The sequence below is a fragment of the Globicephala melas genome, chromosome 3 (genome assembly GCF_963455315.2).
Source record: "Globicephala melas chromosome 3, mGloMel1.2, whole genome shotgun sequence".
NCBI classification, from domain to species: Eukaryota; Metazoa; Chordata; class Mammalia; order Artiodactyla; family Delphinidae; genus Globicephala; species Globicephala melas.
Genome location: NC_083316.1, coordinates 165,595,960 through 165,613,020, shown reverse-complemented (window position 1 = coordinate 165,613,020; position 17,061 = coordinate 165,595,960). Strand labels below are relative to the sequence as shown.

Below are 17,061 nucleotides of genomic sequence, written 5' to 3'. Positions count from 1 at the left end.
TCCCCGACCAGGGATTAAACCCTCACCCCCTGCATTGGAAGGTGAAGTCTTAACCACTGGACCACCAGGGAAGTCCCCTTTAACCATTTTTTAAATTGAAGTATAGTTAATTTACAGTGTTGTGTTAGTTTCATGTGTATAGCAAAGTGATCCAGTTATACCTATATACATACATATATGTGTGTATATATGTATATTCTTTTTCAGATTTCTTTTCCACGTAAATTTTTTTTAATTAATAGACTTTATTCTAGAACAAATTTAAATTTACAGAAAAATTGAGCAAATAGCACAGTTTCCATATAGTCTCTTCCCCAACACACACACATAGTTTCCCCTATTAGTAACATCTTACACTAGTCTGGGACTAGTGAACCAATATCAATACATTATTGTTAACTAAAGTTCACGCGTTATTCATATTCCTTCGATTTTCCCCGAATGTCTTCTTTCTGGTCCAGGATTGCACGTGACATTTAGTTGACACGTCTCCTTAGGTTTCTCTTGGCTGCAACAGTTTCTTGAGCTTCCCTTGTCTTTGATGACCTTGACAGTTTTGAGGATTATGGTCAGTATACAGGAGGATGCCTCTCAACTGGAATTGTTTTGGAAATTTCCCTCATGTTTAGACTAGGGTTATGGGTTTGGGGGGAGAAGGATCACAGAGGTAAAGTGCTATTTTCCTCACAGCATCTCAAGAGTACATATTATCAACCTAATTATGACTTTGGTGTTGACCTTAATCACCCAGCCGGGTGATGAAGTGTGTTGAGCAGTTTTCTCCACTGAAAAGTTATTCTTCCCCCCAATCCCGCCCTCTTTACACACTGTTCCTTTGGGGAGGAAATCACTGTGTGCCGTTCTAACCATCCCTCAGGGTGCGGCACCTACATAAATTATCTGGAAACCTTCCATACCTGTCCTACATTTGTTAATGTATTCGATTATTTCTTTGTATCAGTGCAAACTAACGGACATTTATTTTTATTCCTGGAGTTATAATCCAATACTATATTAGTGTTTTTGTTCACATGGCTCTGGCTTTGGCCATCGGGAACTCTTTCAGTTGGCTCTTGTGGACCCACAATATACCCCCATCCTTGATCCTTGTCAGCTGATCCTTGGTTTCTGGCACTATGCATTTCTTTTTCTTATTTGGCCTCACCGCGCGGCTTGCGGGATCTTAGTTCCCGACCAGGGATCGAACACATGCCTTCTGCAGTGGAAGCATGGAGTCCTAATTACTGGACCGCCAGGGAAGTTCCATGCATGCCCTTTTCAATCTTATTTTCCCATTGAAATTCATTTTTATTGCATTTTAGGGATTGGGGAAAAAAAACTGGTCTGCTCTGGCAAGAATTTGAGAAGCACTCCAAAACCTTCCAGCATCTTCCTCTATGTCCTTCACTCACACCCAGCTACAATGACCCATCCCGAGCACCAAGCTTCTGCCTGCCCCAGAGCCTTTGCCCTGGCAGCTCTCTCTGCCTGGAACGCTCTCCCTCCAACTGTTCCAGGTCATCATTCCTGTCTCTGCCCATCTCCCTCTCCTCAAAAAAGCCTCCCTATTCCAAACTAAAGCAGCCGCACCCTGGTTATCTCCAGTACACTCGCTTTGTTTTGTTACGATCCCAATAGTTTGTCCCTTTCTGAAATGATGTCTTTGATGTATTTGTTTATTGTCTCTAAATGGGAGTGTCATGAGGACAGGCACAGCCCTGGGCATGCACAATAGTGTTTTGGTTTTTAAAAACATTATTTTGAAATATTTTAGAAATGTTTCCCTGAGGTCCCTGGGGGTCTGATAATAATCTCCCTCTACTCTGGCCAACCTTCAGAGGGGCCACCATGCGGTACTGTCACGGTGAGGAGGACAGAAACAGTGGCCATACCTGAATCCCATCACCACAGCTTGCTTTGGGCTAGAGGCACAGAGAGGGGACCCCAACCCTCCTCCTCTGCTCTGAGATCCCCACAACTACAGGCCTCACCCAACCCCATTTGAAGGTCATAGATATTTAGAGAAGGTGGGCCAGCCTCGGGATGGAAGTTTCAGCGGGTGGAACTTGGATCCAGGTGACTTGGGCTCAAAGCCTCCTTCCATTCTCCTTGCCGTGTGACTTCCGGGCTCTTGGCCTCAGTTCTTCTGTCTGTAAGATGGGTATAATACTCACTATGCTGGGGTGGCGGTGAGGATTAGATGAGATTGTGCTGGGCATATAATACTCTCGAAAATTGTTACCTGTTAGCATGATCCCCGAAGTGCACACACGTGCAGAATTTTGCAGATGACTTTTTTTGGGTTCATACAGTTCCCTAAACCTAGTCCTGAACCCTTGACCTATACAGCCTCTAAGTCGTCCCCACCCCCAGCTTAATAAAACCAGGGCCCATCGAATGCCTTAGGAGGCTTGAGAGCCAGGCCCCGGGTGAGCGAGGATGCTGGAAGCAAAGATGCCGGGAGGACAGAAGGGGACGGTGGGGAGGGGGCCACCTGGTGCACACAGGGGAGCCAGTGTGTCCGGAGCTGCCTGGGCTCCAGGAACAGGCCCCGGGGAGAGGTAGGACGTCGATTCCAGCAGGCGTGGGTGGGGCGGTCCAGCCCAGCAAGGCATTCCAGTCCGGCCGGTGTGAGGCTGGGCTCCAGGAGGCCCCCGGCTCCTGCTCCTGCTCTGACGCCGCCGGAAGCCCCCTGGCTCTCGCCTCCAAGGATGCCTGAGGGCCTGCGGGGCGCCTCCCAAGGCGGGAAAACCTTTGCCTGCGTGCTCACAGCGCTTCCCCCGGCAGAGTGTACCAGCAAGCGACAGGCACGGTCTTCACCCATGTTTACTCTTGGGGTCCACAAAGGTCACGAGAATCTCCCCAGGGAAAGCAAACACACGTGTGCGCCGGCAGGACACGCCACGCTCCCAGGAGGGGATGGGCACGAAGGCATGCGCTTCCCCGCCAGGTCGCCTCCCCATGCCCTGAGCCCCAGATCCCCCGACAGAGCCGCAGATGGGGACACAGAAGCCCAGTGCGAAAAGGACTTGTCCAGGTCTTTCGCGGGGGGCGCTGGGACACGGGCCAGGGCACACGCACCGCGCACATCCCACACGTGCGCTCAAACACATCTACACTGGCCCCGTGGTGCGTGCGCCCACACCTGCTACTGCACGGGCACATCCAGACAGGAGGGCCCACGCCGCAGCTCCCCTCCTTCAGGCACACCCACCCACTGCCCCACGACACCCACGCCTCAAACACGCCTGTGCAACGCATGTTAAAGGGATGGGGAATTTCTACAAAGGCTGGGGCTCAGGGACCACCATGGGTGGGGGGGGAGGGGTGGTTCTCAGGAGCCTGACTTGCTGTAGTGATTTCTCATCTCATAAAAAAACTTTTTTTTCATTTACTTTCTTTTTTAAATTATTTATTTATTTATTTATTTTTGGCTGCGTTGGGTCTTTGTTGCTGCGCGTGGGCTTTCTCTAGTTGCGGTGCGCAGGCTTCTCATTGCGGTGGCTTCTCTCGTTGCAGAGCACGGGCTCTAGGCGCGTGGGATTCAGTAGTTGTGGCACGCAGGCTTCAGTAGTTGTGGCTCGCAGGCTTGGTTACTTCATGGCATGTGGGATCTTCCCGGACCAGGGCTTGAACCCGTGTCCCCTGCATTGGCAAGCGGATTCTTAACTACTGTGCCACCAGGGAAGCCCTCATCTCATAGAATTTTATACAGTCAAGAAAACACTGTTCTGTGCGTGTGTGTGTATAGATTGAAACCCCTGCCGTAACTGTAAAAATTCACCCGCCTGGTCTCACTTATATATGACAAACAAGTGCATCTAGATGCACACAAATACCCTTACACACCCACAAAACCATTCAAAACACAACTTACACATGTACACCTACTCACACACTACAGCCATATGTTCACAACCAGGCACCCATAAATGCACTTACACAGAAAGAGATACATTCAGATACTCAGTTTACATTCAGAAACCAGACACACACACTCATACATGTGCACCTCGTCAAACTCACACAGATCCGTGCAAATATCCACAAATCCACACAGATGTAAACGCCAGCTTCACACACACAAATACACAAAATACACTCAGCGATACATGTCAACAAATAAACAGATAACATATAAACCCAAACACATACGTACACTTATTATACACATGAAACTACACCCAGGTATACACATCGGGACATACACAAAGACCTCACACTCACAAGCACAAACACTTGTGCATTCACAATTACACACAGTTAAGAGGCACACAGTAGATATCTTGACAAAAAAACACAGGGGACACACAAGCAAATATTGACTATCCACAAATAGAGGCTCAGACATTTCCAAGTACACCAGGCAACCTCCACACAGTTGCATCATGTGTACAAATATCTGCGTTCACACACACACAAATATATTCTCTCTCACACACACACCCCTTCATACTGCCGTACACAGTCAAGCTCATACCACACATAGATTTGCTCACACAAATATGCAGTTCCTAGATAAATAGGCACACTTGCACTCTCATAGATGCATCCAGAAATGGACATTCTTCTACAGTTATACCCACTTCCACTGTTTACGCACCCTGTCACACCACCTTATCTCACACCATATACCCAAACACAGTCACCCACAAATACACTCACATGTAAATACACATATCTGAGCAAAACACATTCCACAATCGCTACCCCCATACACACACCCGTGTGCACCCAATCATACTCATAGACTCATATACAAATGCACTTAGATACAAATACATCATCCTCATTTACACACAATTGGAGCCCAGCCCCCAACAAATTCTGTTGATACCACAAATGCACACAGACATTTGCAAATATACCCAGTAACAGCCATTCAACCACACTCACAGATACAAGCTGTCACACTCCTGCATAATTACACACACTCTCAGTTTGTCGCACATACTCCTTCACTGACATTCATCACACCCTGACACAAAAGAGATGTATATTGAGATGCCCACAAATAGGAAAACTCACAACTGCACTGACAAAACACAAATACACACACACTCCTGAATCCTCAGGACACCAACACCTACACAACACAGATCCTTGTACACACAACACACATGAAAAACAAGGACGCGCGCGTTGTCACATTCGCACAGATACGGACACGCAGACACCCTCAAACACATTCCACACCCTCCTTTCACCACCCAAACACGTCCAGAGATGCACACACTGATGCGAATACAGACACACCTTCTTGGACGCTCACAAGACACAATGAGAAACAGGTGCACACACGCGCGCGCTGCCTCCAGGCCGGGAATGACAAGCTCACACTCACATCTAAGGAAACACAGTTGGGCAGGCACACACACCCGCAAGCAGAGAGGGTCCCTCACCCTCCCCAGCGCGCGCGCACACACAGGCGCGCGCGCGCGCACACACACTCCTCCGCAGCCTCCCCCGCCACCACCGCAGTGTGGGCCCGCCCCACCCTGCGGCGGCGAGGGGCCGGGAGAGGCGAGGGGACAGGGTCGGGGGCCAGGCCCGGGGGCGGGGCACACCTGGGCTCCGCCCCGGGGCGGGGCCGACGCAGCGTCGTGAGCGCGATCGGCCGCACCTGGCTCGCCTGCGGCCGCGGCGGTGACGGTGGTGGTGACGGCGGGCCCGGCCAGGGTGCTAGCGCGGCGCAGCCCAGCCCAGCTCAGCCGGAGCGAGCGCGGAGCCGGTGCCCGCAGCCCCGGCGCCGCCATGGTGGAGGCGGCGCCCCCCGGGCCCGGGCCGCTGCGGAGGACCTTCCTTGTGCCCGAGATCAAATCGCTGGACCAGTACGATTTCTCGCGGGCCAAGGCGGCGGCCAGCCTGGCGTGGGTGCTGCGGGCCACGTTCGGGGGCGCAGGTACCAGGCCGGGGGAGAGGGGGCGGCAGGTGCGGGGGGCGGGGCGCCGCGCCGGGGAGGCCGGGGCCGTGGGAACAATAGCGCCGGTCGCCGGGGGTCCCCGGGCCCGGGCCCCTGCGCGCCGGGCCTCTGGGCTTCCTGCTCGGCCCAGGCGGTGGACTTTGCCCGGCCGGCTGCGGGAGCGCGGTGGGGGTGGGGCCGGCGGCCCAGCTCCGCGCCGGGACCCGGGCGTCCCGGACCCCAGGTGACCCGGGCAGGGTCTGCGGGCCGAGTGTTGTCTCCCACTGCGGGCCTCGCCTGGCTGCCCTCCCCCCCCCCTTTACACACACATCGTGCGCCCGCGAGGACCCCCGCCCCCGTCCAGCCCGGACGCACACCCCGCGTCGGCCCTGCCTGCTCTGCGGGCGGTGAGGGGAGCGGGAAGCCCCTGTTTCGCCTCCACTGCCCCGGCCGGCGGCTGGCAGCTGTGACTTATTGCCCCATTTTGCTTAGGAGGCGGGCGAGCCCAGCAGAAGGGAAATGGCTTTTCCAAGATCGCCGGGGGTGGGGGCCCAGGTGCAGGGCCTTCTCCCACTTCCTCCCCCCGGTTCACGTGTGTGAAGAACTCAGGCCACCCCACCGGGGAGGATGCGAATGGGTTCCTAGGATTTGCGGCCCAGGGAAGGCTCAGTAATGGCCCCATGCCAGAGCTGAGAGTCAGGGCCTGGCCATGGGGAAGACGAGTTAATTAAGGTCTGGGCCTTCTGGGGGGACGCCCTGCCCTCCCACTGGTCCTGCCCACTGGTCTTGGCACCAGCTGAGCACAGCCCATCATACCTTCAGTGGCCTTCCCAGAACAACCAGTTCTGGGTGTGGGTCTTGGTGACAGCTGTCCAGCTCCTGGTTCCGCCTGAGCCTGTCTTTCTCCCAGTCTCTTTCCCTGCACCCTCCCAAGCAGGGCCCACTCTGGGGCTCACCGCCCACAGGGATCTGCTTGAGAAAGGGGGTGGGGGGTGGGGGGATGGTTGGCGGGGAGAGACCCAGGTCTGCCCCAGCCCCTCGCATCCCAGGTTATGAGGCCACAGAGGACTCAACTTTGGGAATCAGAATTGGCTTTGAGTCCCACGCTCCACCAGAATGTGGACGAATTAACCCAATTCTCTAAGCTTCTGTTTAGTCCTCTATAAAAGAAGGCATTTGTGCACTTTGTTATCCATTTCACAAGTGTCTGCGGGGCACCCACTAAGTACCAGGGCAGTGCTGGGGTGATTGGGGTCCCAGTTCCTCCTCTCACAAGGTGAGAGAGACTGACCACAGGATTATTCTGTTTCTGGCGCACAAGTACACACTAAGTGGATGCTGCTATTCCTGCTGCCGTGACCAGTGGTATTTTTATTAACGATAATATTATTCATCATCTGGTCAGGGGACAGAAGAGAAATTACTGTACCATTTCCCAGAAAGAAAAGTCAGGTCCCTGGGGGACGCCCTGACTCACCCGGTTCTGTTCTCACTGACCCAGCTCCCTTGCGTTGTGTGACATCCTTCCCGAAGGTCACGTTGAATCTGCCCCCCCACCCACGTTCTCCAAACAGAGGGGGTCTGAGGAACGTGGGACCCCAGGCTCTGAGCGGGAAGTGGGGAGCAAAGCCCTGCTTGGTTCATGGACTCTGGGACTCTTTACTGATGCCTGTTGGGTGCCAGTCCAGTGCTGGGTGCTCAGGATGGAGAGAGGGGGATGAGACGAAACCAGATCATTGCTGCTAAGAGTGATAAAGTCGGTGATGTCCAGTTAATGTCGAGGCGTGCTGAGGGCCTTCCAGCGAGCAGCTGGGGGAGGAAAATCCCTGAAATCTTCCAGGGAGGGGAGGAGAAAGGAAGGCTCCCAAGAGGAGGGAGCATTTGAACCTTGAAGGGTGTGTAGGAGTTTGCCAGGGGGAGGAGACCAACAGCGAGTTCTCCAAGAAGAGTGTACAGGTCCCAGTGGTGGCCAGGAGTGGCCAGGGAGATGAGGGAGTCTGGTGCAAGTGATGAGGGCCTCTCAGGCCATGGATGGGGAATCTGAGGGCCCTGGGGAGACATGGAAGGTGTTTGGGGACTGACCAGATGAGATCAGATATGCAGTTGCCCCGGGGGAATAACGGCTGGGGGAAGGGGTAGTTCTGATGGCCCCAGGGTACAGGCCTGAAGAGGCTGGGCAGGAATGCAGGCTAGTGGGCTCCACAGAACTCAAGCTCAGAGATAAGGAAGGGTGGCATCTTTATGCAAGTTTGGGAAACACCACATGCAGTCCCTTAGGTCGCCAGAACCTCCAGGTGATGCTTAGGGAACTAGGGTCCCATCGGCTCTGCCGTTTACTATCTCTGTGATCTTGGCCAAGTCATCTTAGCTCTCTGGGCCTCGGTTTTCTTATCTGTACAACAGATAAGAATAAGTCTCGGAATAATTCAACGAGCAAATGCACACAAGGCGGCAGCGGCGGTGGTGGTCCAAGGGCTAGCTGCGCTTTAGCTGTGCTGTCCAGTGTGGTAGCCACAAGCAGCATCTGGCCAGTCTGAATTGTGAGGTGCTGTACATGTAAAATGCACAGTGGCTTTGGAAGCCTTTGTACCAAAAAAAAAAAGTGCAATATCTCGTTAATAACGTTTTTATGTTGATGACGTGTTGAAACGATAATATTTTGGGTATATATAGGGTGAAATATATTACTAAGTTAATGTTACTTGTTGCTACTTTTTTAATGTAGTGACTATAAAATTTTAAACTTCCTGTGTGGCTCACATTCGATTCCTATCGGACAGGACTGCTCTACAGTAAATGGTCAATAGAACACTGTATAGTATAGAGCGGTGGATCTCAACCAAAGATGAGTTTGTCACTTAAGGGACACTTGGCAGTGTCTGGAGACATTTCTGGTTGTTGCTACTTGAAAGGACAGTGCTCTTGCCATCTAGTGAGGAGAGACCAGGGATTCTGCTAAATATCTTAACAATGCACAGGACAGCACCCCCCGCCCCAATTCCCCACACCTCAGCCCCACTAAACACAAAATTATCCAGCCCCAAATGCCAGGTGTGCCGAGGTGGAGACAGACTGGTGTAAAGTAAGGACTTGATAAACATTAGCTATCGGTAGCTCTAGCTCAAGTTGTCATCTTCAAGGCCCTGACAAGCCCTGCAGGAAAGAAACTTTAATTTTGCTGATGGGACCAGGAAGCAACCGGGCGCTGGAGAGAGGGGGAGGAGGGTTTGGCTTCAGGGGATGCCAGGAGCTGAAACCAGATGACTGATTGGATGTTGGAGCCGGGAGAGAGAAGGAGAGATGGTGATCTGTCTCTCACTGTGATGGGGACAGAGAGAAGGAGCACGTTTGGAGTAAGACGCTGAGCATGATGGGCGTTGCCTGGGCTGTGGCAGGTGGCAGTGTTCAGATGGCCATGGAAGCCATCATAGTAGCGGGGGCAAGTCCATTGACAGGGCTGTTCAGACAGAGCTGTTGGGAGCCCAGCATCAAAGAGGCATGTCAGGAGGTGGCCTGGCTTGAGTGGTGGGTGGGAGAGAGAGAAAAAGATGCCAGGGGGAGGAAGTTTTCTGGAAGAAGGAGGTACTCGGCAGAGAGCCCAGGCAAGATAGTGGGCATTGGAAGGCCACTGCTGGCCTTGGGGAGGCCGGGAGCTAGGAGGGCAAGGGCAGATCAGGGAGGTTGGGACAGGGGAAGGGTGGAAGGAAAGAAAACCTGGAGAACTCTTTTTTTTTTTAATTGAAGTGTAGTTAATTTACAATGTGTTAGTTTCAAGGGTACAGCAAAGTGATTCAGTTATACACACACATATATATATACTTTTTCAGATTCTTTTCCAGTATAGGTTATTACAAGATAATGAGTATAGTTCCCTGTGCTATACAGTAGGTCCTTGTTGCTTACCTGTTTTATACATGGTAGTGTGTATATGTTAATCCCAAACTCCTAATTTATCTCCCCTGCCCATCATTTTTGTTTACCCTAAGTTTGTTTTCTATGTCTGTGGGTCTATTTCTGTGTTGTAAATAAGTTCATTTGTATCATCTCTTTTAGATTCCACATATAAGTGATATCACATGATATTTGTCCTTGACTGACTTCACATAATATGATAATCTCTAGGTCTGGAGAACTCTTCTTTCAAGGGGCAGAGAGATGGCCCAACTCTACATGGGGTTTGGGTATTAAGTAGGAAGGTCAAGTGTGAGTTTAGGGGGTGGGGAAAGAGTGGGGGGGTGGGGCAGGGAGGGGCTGAAAGCCAGGGTGCCTGGGTCCTTGTAGGTGAGGGTAGGGGCCTCTGGAGAGCATCGCTGTGAATTCAGGCACCTGAGGAAGGCCTGGTACGACACATTCAAATGTTTTTAAGCAGTAGAATCCTGCCCCCTTCCATCCTTTCAAACACGAAGCCCAGTATACAAAGCAGCAGCTCTGACTGGGATGAGTTGGTGCCTCCCTGGAAGACCCATAAGGGCACCTCCAACCGCCTTGGCCTTGGCTGCCTCCTGTCTACCTCCCACATCTTCCTGGCGGCTTATTCTGATCTTTCTCCTCCCCACCCTTGGGTCCCACTTGGTTGGGGCTCTGCCACCCCTCCTCCCTCCACATGCGGCTTCCTCAAGCCTCTTCCTACCCTGCCCCTCTCTTTCAGGGTTTTTGTGGCTGCCTCTAAGCTCCAGCCCCTCCTGTACCCCCATCTCAGCCACCACCCTCTTTCTCTTGCCTTCCGCCTCCCTCTGTCTCTCTTCCCCCTCACTCCCAATGGGGCCCTGGGTGCCTCTCCCCCCTCCCCTTCAGTCACCAAGTTCAGGCCATTCACCCGCCCCCCACAAAGTATTTGCAGTCTGTCCCCCTCCCCCATTGCATGTCCTGTCATCCCACCCCCTGCTTAAGGCCTGGGTTTGAATCCCAGTCCAGAGCTGTGTGGCCTTCTTGCTGCCTAGGTTTCCTCATCTGTAAAGCGGAGTTACCACGTGTGCCCTGGCTGCTTCTTCCTAGGGTTGCCTGAAGGCAAAGCGAGTCCGCTGGGGTGGTGTAGGGCACCCAGGGAGATCGATTCAGTCACACTGTCGTGCAGTCCTTAGGTGAGGGCGAGAGGGGAGGCTACAAGACCCCGCCCATCTGGCCTCCGCCCCCTCTCCTCAGGGTCCAAGAGCCCGCCATCTCCCCGAGGCATTTGCTCTCTCCCACCTCCTCGCCTTTGTATGCAGACCCCCTGCCTGGAACACCGTCACCCCTTCCTCTGGCAAACTCCCCCACACCTGCACCTCGTGTCTCAGGCCAGGTGCCATATTTTCCCGTCCCGGTGCCATCCTCCCTGGTCCAGACCCGCAACGACCCACCCCCCATAATTGGGTCCATGTAATTGTATGTATGCGGAGGGGTTATGTCCGGTAGCCCTGACCCGCCATGATCCACCCCCCCTCCTCGCCCCGGCAGAGCATGTGCCCTCGGAGCTGTGGGAGCCCTTCTACACCGACCAGTATGCACAGGAGCACGTGAAGCCCCCGGTGACGCGGCTGCTGCTCTCGGCTGAGCTCTACTGCCGGGCCTGGCGCCAGGCGCTGCCGCAGCTCGAGACGCCCCCCAGCCCCTCTGCGCTACTGGCCCTGCTGGCGCGGAGGGGCATGGTGCCCGCGCTGCCCGAGCGCCCGGTGCAGGAGGCCGACCTGAGGCACCAGCCTATCCTCATGGTAGGCCACGCCCCTACCACGTTAGGTCCCGCCCACCAGGCCTGGCTCCTCCCCTCATGGCTGCTCCCACCAGGCCAGGCTCCTCCTGCCAAGCCTGGAGCCTCCCAAAAGGCGCTAACTCTGGCTCCTGAGGGCTTGCCTACCCGGCCCACCAGATCCCTAAGGCCTAGTTTGTGACCTCAAAGCTTGGACTGCCTCCGAAGTCCCTCCCACTTCGAGCCCCTCCCACCTCCAGGTTCTTCCTCTTTCTTCTCCCTGGGAGGCGCTCTGGTCTCACCCTGCAGCTCTTTGCCTCCACAGGGAGCCCACCTAGCTGTCATTGATGCCCTCATGGTTGCCTTCGCCTTTGAGTGGACAAAGACACTGCCTGGTCCCTTGGCCCTGGCCAGCTTGGAGCACAAGCTCCTTTTCTGGGTGGACACGGTAGGTGGGGCTTGGGCCAAGGTGGGCTGGTGGGGGCCAGGATCACCCAGTGACTGGAGCACTGACCTCTCCCTGCTCCCCAGACCATCCGGCGGCTGCAGGAGAAGACAGAGCAGGAAGCTGCCCAGAGGGCATCTCCCGCGGCCCCTGCCGATGGCGTGGCCCCAGCGCAGGCTTCGGTGAGCCTGGGGCGATGGATGGAAGGAAGGGCGGCCCCTCGAGGGCTGGGTGGGCAGGTTGGAGCTGTGCCTCGAGGCCATTCCTACACTGGGGGGGCTGGAGGTGACTCTCTCTCTCTGCCCTCTCCCCTCTGCCGCCCCTGCCACTCTCCTCTCTGCCTCTCTGGCATCAGTGTCCCACACGCTGGTACTGGAAGCTGGTTCCTGTAAGTGGGGCTCTCTCTCTGCCCCGTCTGCCTGCCCTGCTTGTCGCTGTCTGTGTGTCTGTTTCTGCCTGCCTGTCCTGCTCCCTCTCCTGTCTCTCCCCAGATATGAGCAAAGGAAGTAGGACCCCAGCCCTGGGGGCACAGAGAGAAACCCTTTGGGAACCAAGGGAAGGGGGGAATCTCTGCTGTTCCTGAAAGGACAGGCTTCTCCCCGGTACATGACTCACCTCCCAGTAATCAAGAGGCTTGTCCACTTGAGCCAAGGTGGGGAGAGGGAGGACCCCAGCCCATCAGACACATGGATCCTGACCCCAACAGGCAGGGCACATGGAGAAGACCCCTCTAGCCAAGAGAAAGATCCTCAAACCCAAAAGAGGGTAGAAGAACCTTCCTGAGACTCCAGCTTCCCTAAGGACAGCTCCCTGCTCTCAGTTTTGGGGGCAGTGGGGTGTCCATCCCTGAAGTACAAGGGGAAAGTGACCACTGCAGGTGTCGGGGGGAGGTTTTGGGCTGAAGTCCCTGCCTTTGCTCACTTCAGGGTCTCCTTCCGCCCACACTAGGGCCGGGGTTGGGGGTTCCTCTCCTGCCTTCCTGCTTCCTCTGCATCCCCTCCCCCAGCTGTGACCTGGGTCTTGTGTTGGGAGGAGAGGATTCCCTGCATGAGTGGCTGCTCTGTGGGGTCCCTCCTGGCTGGGAGGAGCTGGGGTCCCCAAAGCCGGCCAGGGCGCAGTCAGGGAGCTGGATGGCCAGGGCTCAGGACAGGGGTCAGGGCCGTCTCCTCCCCCGCCGGAGGTGTGCTTGGGGGCCCAGCAAGTCAGCACCCCTCCCGCCCCGCTGACAGCTGCTCCTCTCCCCCCAGCACGCAATTGCCTTCTGTTTGAAGGAGTCGGGGAGCAAACCCCCCATGGTAACGTATCCCCCACCCCAGGGTCCCAGGAGTCCCTGTCCCCAGCCCCCGCTGCTGGCCTGGCTGCTCGCAGACACCTCCTCTGCCTCTTGCTGCTGCCCTTCCCCTGCTCCAGGCTGGCCCCCCCCACTCTGGCTCTGGGACCCCCGGCTTCACGCCCCCTCGTGGCGGAAACCCCAGGCCTCCCCGCCCAGCCTGCATGACTGCTGACCTCGGAGGGGGCCAGCTTGACCTCTGACCTGACCCGGCTCCCACCCACAGATCCGATATCGCAAGGACCGCGCCGTGGCCCGACGCGCCCCCTGCTTTCCGACCGTGACCAGCCTCCAGGACCTGGCAAGTGGGGCTGCGCTGGCCGCCACGATCCACTGCTACTGTCCCCAGCTCTTGCGCCTCGAGGGTGAGTGAATGTGCCTGAGCCAGACCCCGTCCTTGCAAGCCTGGCACCCAGGCATTGGCGTCTGTCCCCAGAGTAGTACAGCGATTGTAAGTGCAGCTCCCAGAATTGGCAGACCTGGGTTTGAAGCCCTCTCTTCCCGTAATGAGCTGTGTGACCTTGCACAAGTGTCTAAACCTCTCTGTGCTTTATATAATTCACTCCTGCAGCAGATACTGATAGAGTACGAACTGCCAGGTCCTGTTTTAGGTGCCAGAGCTCCAGCCAGAACGATACAGACCCGTTCCTGACCTCAGGCGGCTCACATCCTAGTTGGGAGAGAAAGACAATAAGTTCATCGAGAGGAATGTTCCGGATGTTAGGTGCTCTGAAGGGCACTGGGTAGTCAGGATAAGCTTTCTGAGTTGAGTTCTTGGGGAACTAGCACTCCAGGTGATGGGAACAGCAGATGCAAAGGCCTGAGCAACAGCCTGTCACGGTACACACCTTGTGAAGGGGGCCTAGCCTGGCTCGTCAGAGGTCCTCTGTGCATGTTGGCTGCTGGGCCCCCGCCTCCCCGGGGCCCCATCCTCCTTCCCTCAGAGCTGGGGACGCAGGCATCCTGTCCTTACAGAGGTGTGCCTCAAGGACCCCATGTCTGTGGCGGACAGCCTGTACAACCTCCAGCTGGTGCAGGATTTCTGCGCCTCCCGCCTTCCTCGGGGCTGCCCGCTCTCTCTCGAGGACCTGCTTTATGTCCCACCGCCCCTCAAGGTAAGGCCATCTCGGGGCCTTGTGGGCAGAGGGGGTGTGTCGGGGGCCGTGCGCCTGGTTGGCTGACCCTACTTACCACCTCCAGATCAACCTGATGGTGCTGCTAGCGGAGTTGTTCATGTGCTTCGAGGTGCTGAAACCCGACTTCGTGCAGGTCAAGGATCTGCCTGATGGTCACGGTGAGGCCCGACCCTGGGTCCGGGGGGCGTGGGAGCGGGGGAGGCCAAGCCCTGCCTGACCCTCCGCTCTGTGCTGCAGCTGCCTCCCACAGGGCCACGGAGGCCTCCCCACCTCAGAACAACAGCGGCAGCAGGTACCACTCGCCTGTTGGGTTGAGACTACACAGCCACAATGGGCTCCTCCTCCTGCGGGGACGGGGAAGGGAGATGATCTGGTCTCCACTCCCAGGAGGGCCGAGGGAGGGGGAGAGGGGGCCCCTCGGCTGACGCGCATCTCTTGGCAGTTCTCCTGTCTTCAACTTCCGCCATCCACTCCTGTCATCTGGCGGCCCCCAGTCCCCACTCCGAGGATCCACAGGTGAGGGCAGGGAGATGGCCTGTCACTGGAGACCCCCATCCAAAGACCACCCCAGCTGACCTCATGTTGTCCCTCTAGACCCCTCCATTGGGTCTCTCTGGCACCCGAATGGCTCCTTGGTGACACTCGTTGTCCCCCCAGTGACCTCCCCAGTGGCTCAACAGGACCCCGTAGTGACACCACCCACAGTTATCCATCCGCATAATGACCCATCAGTGACTCACCCGTTGACAACCCGTGGCTGACGCCACCCAGGGTCCCCATTGACCCCCCGAGTGAGCACTGAGTGACCACTCACTGCCCCTCCCCAGGCTCGCTGAAGTCCTCCCCGTCCATGTCCCACGTGGAGGCCCTCGGCAAAGCCTGGAACCGTCAGCTCAGGTGAGCGCATCGCAAGGGCCCGGGCAGTGGAGCGGGTGGGGCCCAGGCTTGTCCCAGGGGCTGACCCCTCCCTCCGGCCGCCCAGCCGTCCCCTTTCCCAGGCCGTGTCGTTCAGCACTCCCTTTGGCCTGGACAGCGACGTGGATGTTGTCATGGGAGACCCCGTCCTACTCCGCTCCGTCAGCTCAGACAGCCTGGGTCCCCCGCGCTCTGTGCCAGCCCGGACCCCCACCCAACCAGCCCCGGAGACTGGCGACCTGCCTACCATCGAGGAGGCCCTGCAGATCATCCACAGTGCCGAGCCCCGGCTGCTCCCAGATGGGGCTGCCGACGGCAGCTTCTACCTCCACTCTCCCGAGGGGTCCTCCAAACTGCCACTGGCTTCCCCCTACCCACCCGAGGGGGCCACCAAAGCACCCACCTACTCGCCCCACCCCGAGGGCCTCTCGAAACCGTCTCCCTGCCCAGTGGGGGAGGTATCGAAACCGCCAGCCCTGTCTGAGGGCTCCCCGAAGGCGGCGGCTTCATCCCCAGTGGCCAGCAACTCTGAAGTGAAGATGACCAGCTTTGCTGAACGCAAGAAGCAGCTGGTGAAGGCCGAGGCTGAGGCAGGGTCCCCGGCAGCCACCCCAGTGGCACCAGAGGCCCTGAGCTCAGAGATGAGTGAGCTTGGAGCCCGGCTAGAGGAGAAACGCCGGGCCATAGAGGCTCAGAAGCGACGGATCGAGGCCATCTTTGCCAAGCACCGCCAGCGACTGGGCAAGAGCGCATTCCTGCAGGTGCAGCCGCGGGAGGCCGGCGGGGAAGCAGAGGTGGAGCCGGGCCTGGCCCCTGGTGGGGAGCGGCCGGCAGGCGAGGGCCAGGGTGAGCCGTCGCCACGGCCAAAGGCAGTGACCTTCTCGCCGGAACTGGGCCCGGTGCCCCCCGAAGGGCTGGGGGACTATAACCGGGCGGTCAGCAAGCTGAGTGCAGCGCTGAGCTCGCTGCAACGGGACATGCAGAGGCTCACGGACCAGCAGCAGCGGCTCCTGGCCCCGCAAGAGCCCTCTGGGCCTGCCCCGCCTCCCGCAGCATGGGTCATCCCTGGTCCCACGACGGGCCCCAAAGCCGCGTCCCCCAGCCCCGCCCGGCGTGCTCCAGCTGCCCGGCGCAGCCCCGGGCCTGGCCCCAGCCCCACACCCCGGAGCCCGAAGCACGCACGGCCGGCGGAGCTGCGGCTAGCACCCCTGACGAGGGTGCTCACGCCTCCCCACGATGTGGACAGCCTCCCCCACCTGCGCAAGTTCTCGCCGAGCCAGGTGCCCATGCAGACACGCTCCTCTATCCTTCTGGCGGAGGGGCCGCCTCCCGAGGAGCCCGCGGCCCGGCCTGCCCTCGTCGAGATCCCGCTGAGCAGCCTGGAAGAGCCCACGGCTGAGGATGACGGAGATGGGAGCCCCCCTGGTGCTGAGGATTCCTTAGAAGAAGAGGCATCTTCAGAGGGAGAGCCCCGGACCGGGCTGGGATTCTTCTATAAGGTGAGTCACCTGAGCAGGTGGGGGAGGGGCCAGGTGGGTAGATGGATGGATGGTCAGGGATGGGTGGGCGGGTGGGTAGACAGGCAGTCGCATGGATAGGGCTTTCCCAATGGATGGACAAACAGATGGAACTGGGGGGGGTGGGGAACAGAGGTGGACGGGTGGTTAG

The 17,061-nt window shown here is 57.0% G+C and overlaps 1 protein-coding gene across 5 annotated transcripts in view; it reads left to right on the top strand.

Moving 5' to 3' along the window:
* Positions 1–17,061, top strand: part of CAMSAP3 (calmodulin regulated spectrin associated protein family member 3) — a 32,621-nt gene that overhangs the window by 12,197 nt on the left and 3,363 nt on the right. For 2 of the 5 annotated variants that reach the window (XM_060297231.2, XM_060297232.1), the window contains 12 exons: positions 11,339–11,592; positions 11,893–12,015; positions 12,099–12,194; positions 12,368–12,400; positions 13,260–13,307; positions 13,569–13,707; positions 14,318–14,457; positions 14,543–14,636; positions 14,716–14,770; positions 14,921–14,994; positions 15,306–15,375; positions 15,461–16,892. In XM_060297231.2, coding sequence (XP_060153214.1) covers positions 11,527–11,592; positions 11,893–12,015; positions 12,099–12,194; positions 12,368–12,400; positions 13,260–13,307; positions 13,569–13,707; positions 14,318–14,457; positions 14,543–14,636; positions 14,716–14,770; positions 14,921–14,994; positions 15,306–15,375; positions 15,461–16,892 — 2,370 coding nt within the window. In that variant the 5' untranslated portion in view covers positions 11,339–11,526. Of the gene's footprint in view, positions 1–5,542; positions 5,903–11,338; positions 11,593–11,892; positions 12,016–12,098; positions 12,195–12,367; positions 12,401–13,259; positions 13,308–13,568; positions 13,708–14,317; positions 14,458–14,542; positions 14,637–14,715; positions 14,771–14,920; positions 14,995–15,305; positions 15,376–15,460; positions 16,893–17,061 lie in introns of those variants that run through there. The other 3 variants (XM_060297230.1, XM_060297228.1, XM_060297229.2) reach the window with 3 other exon arrangements.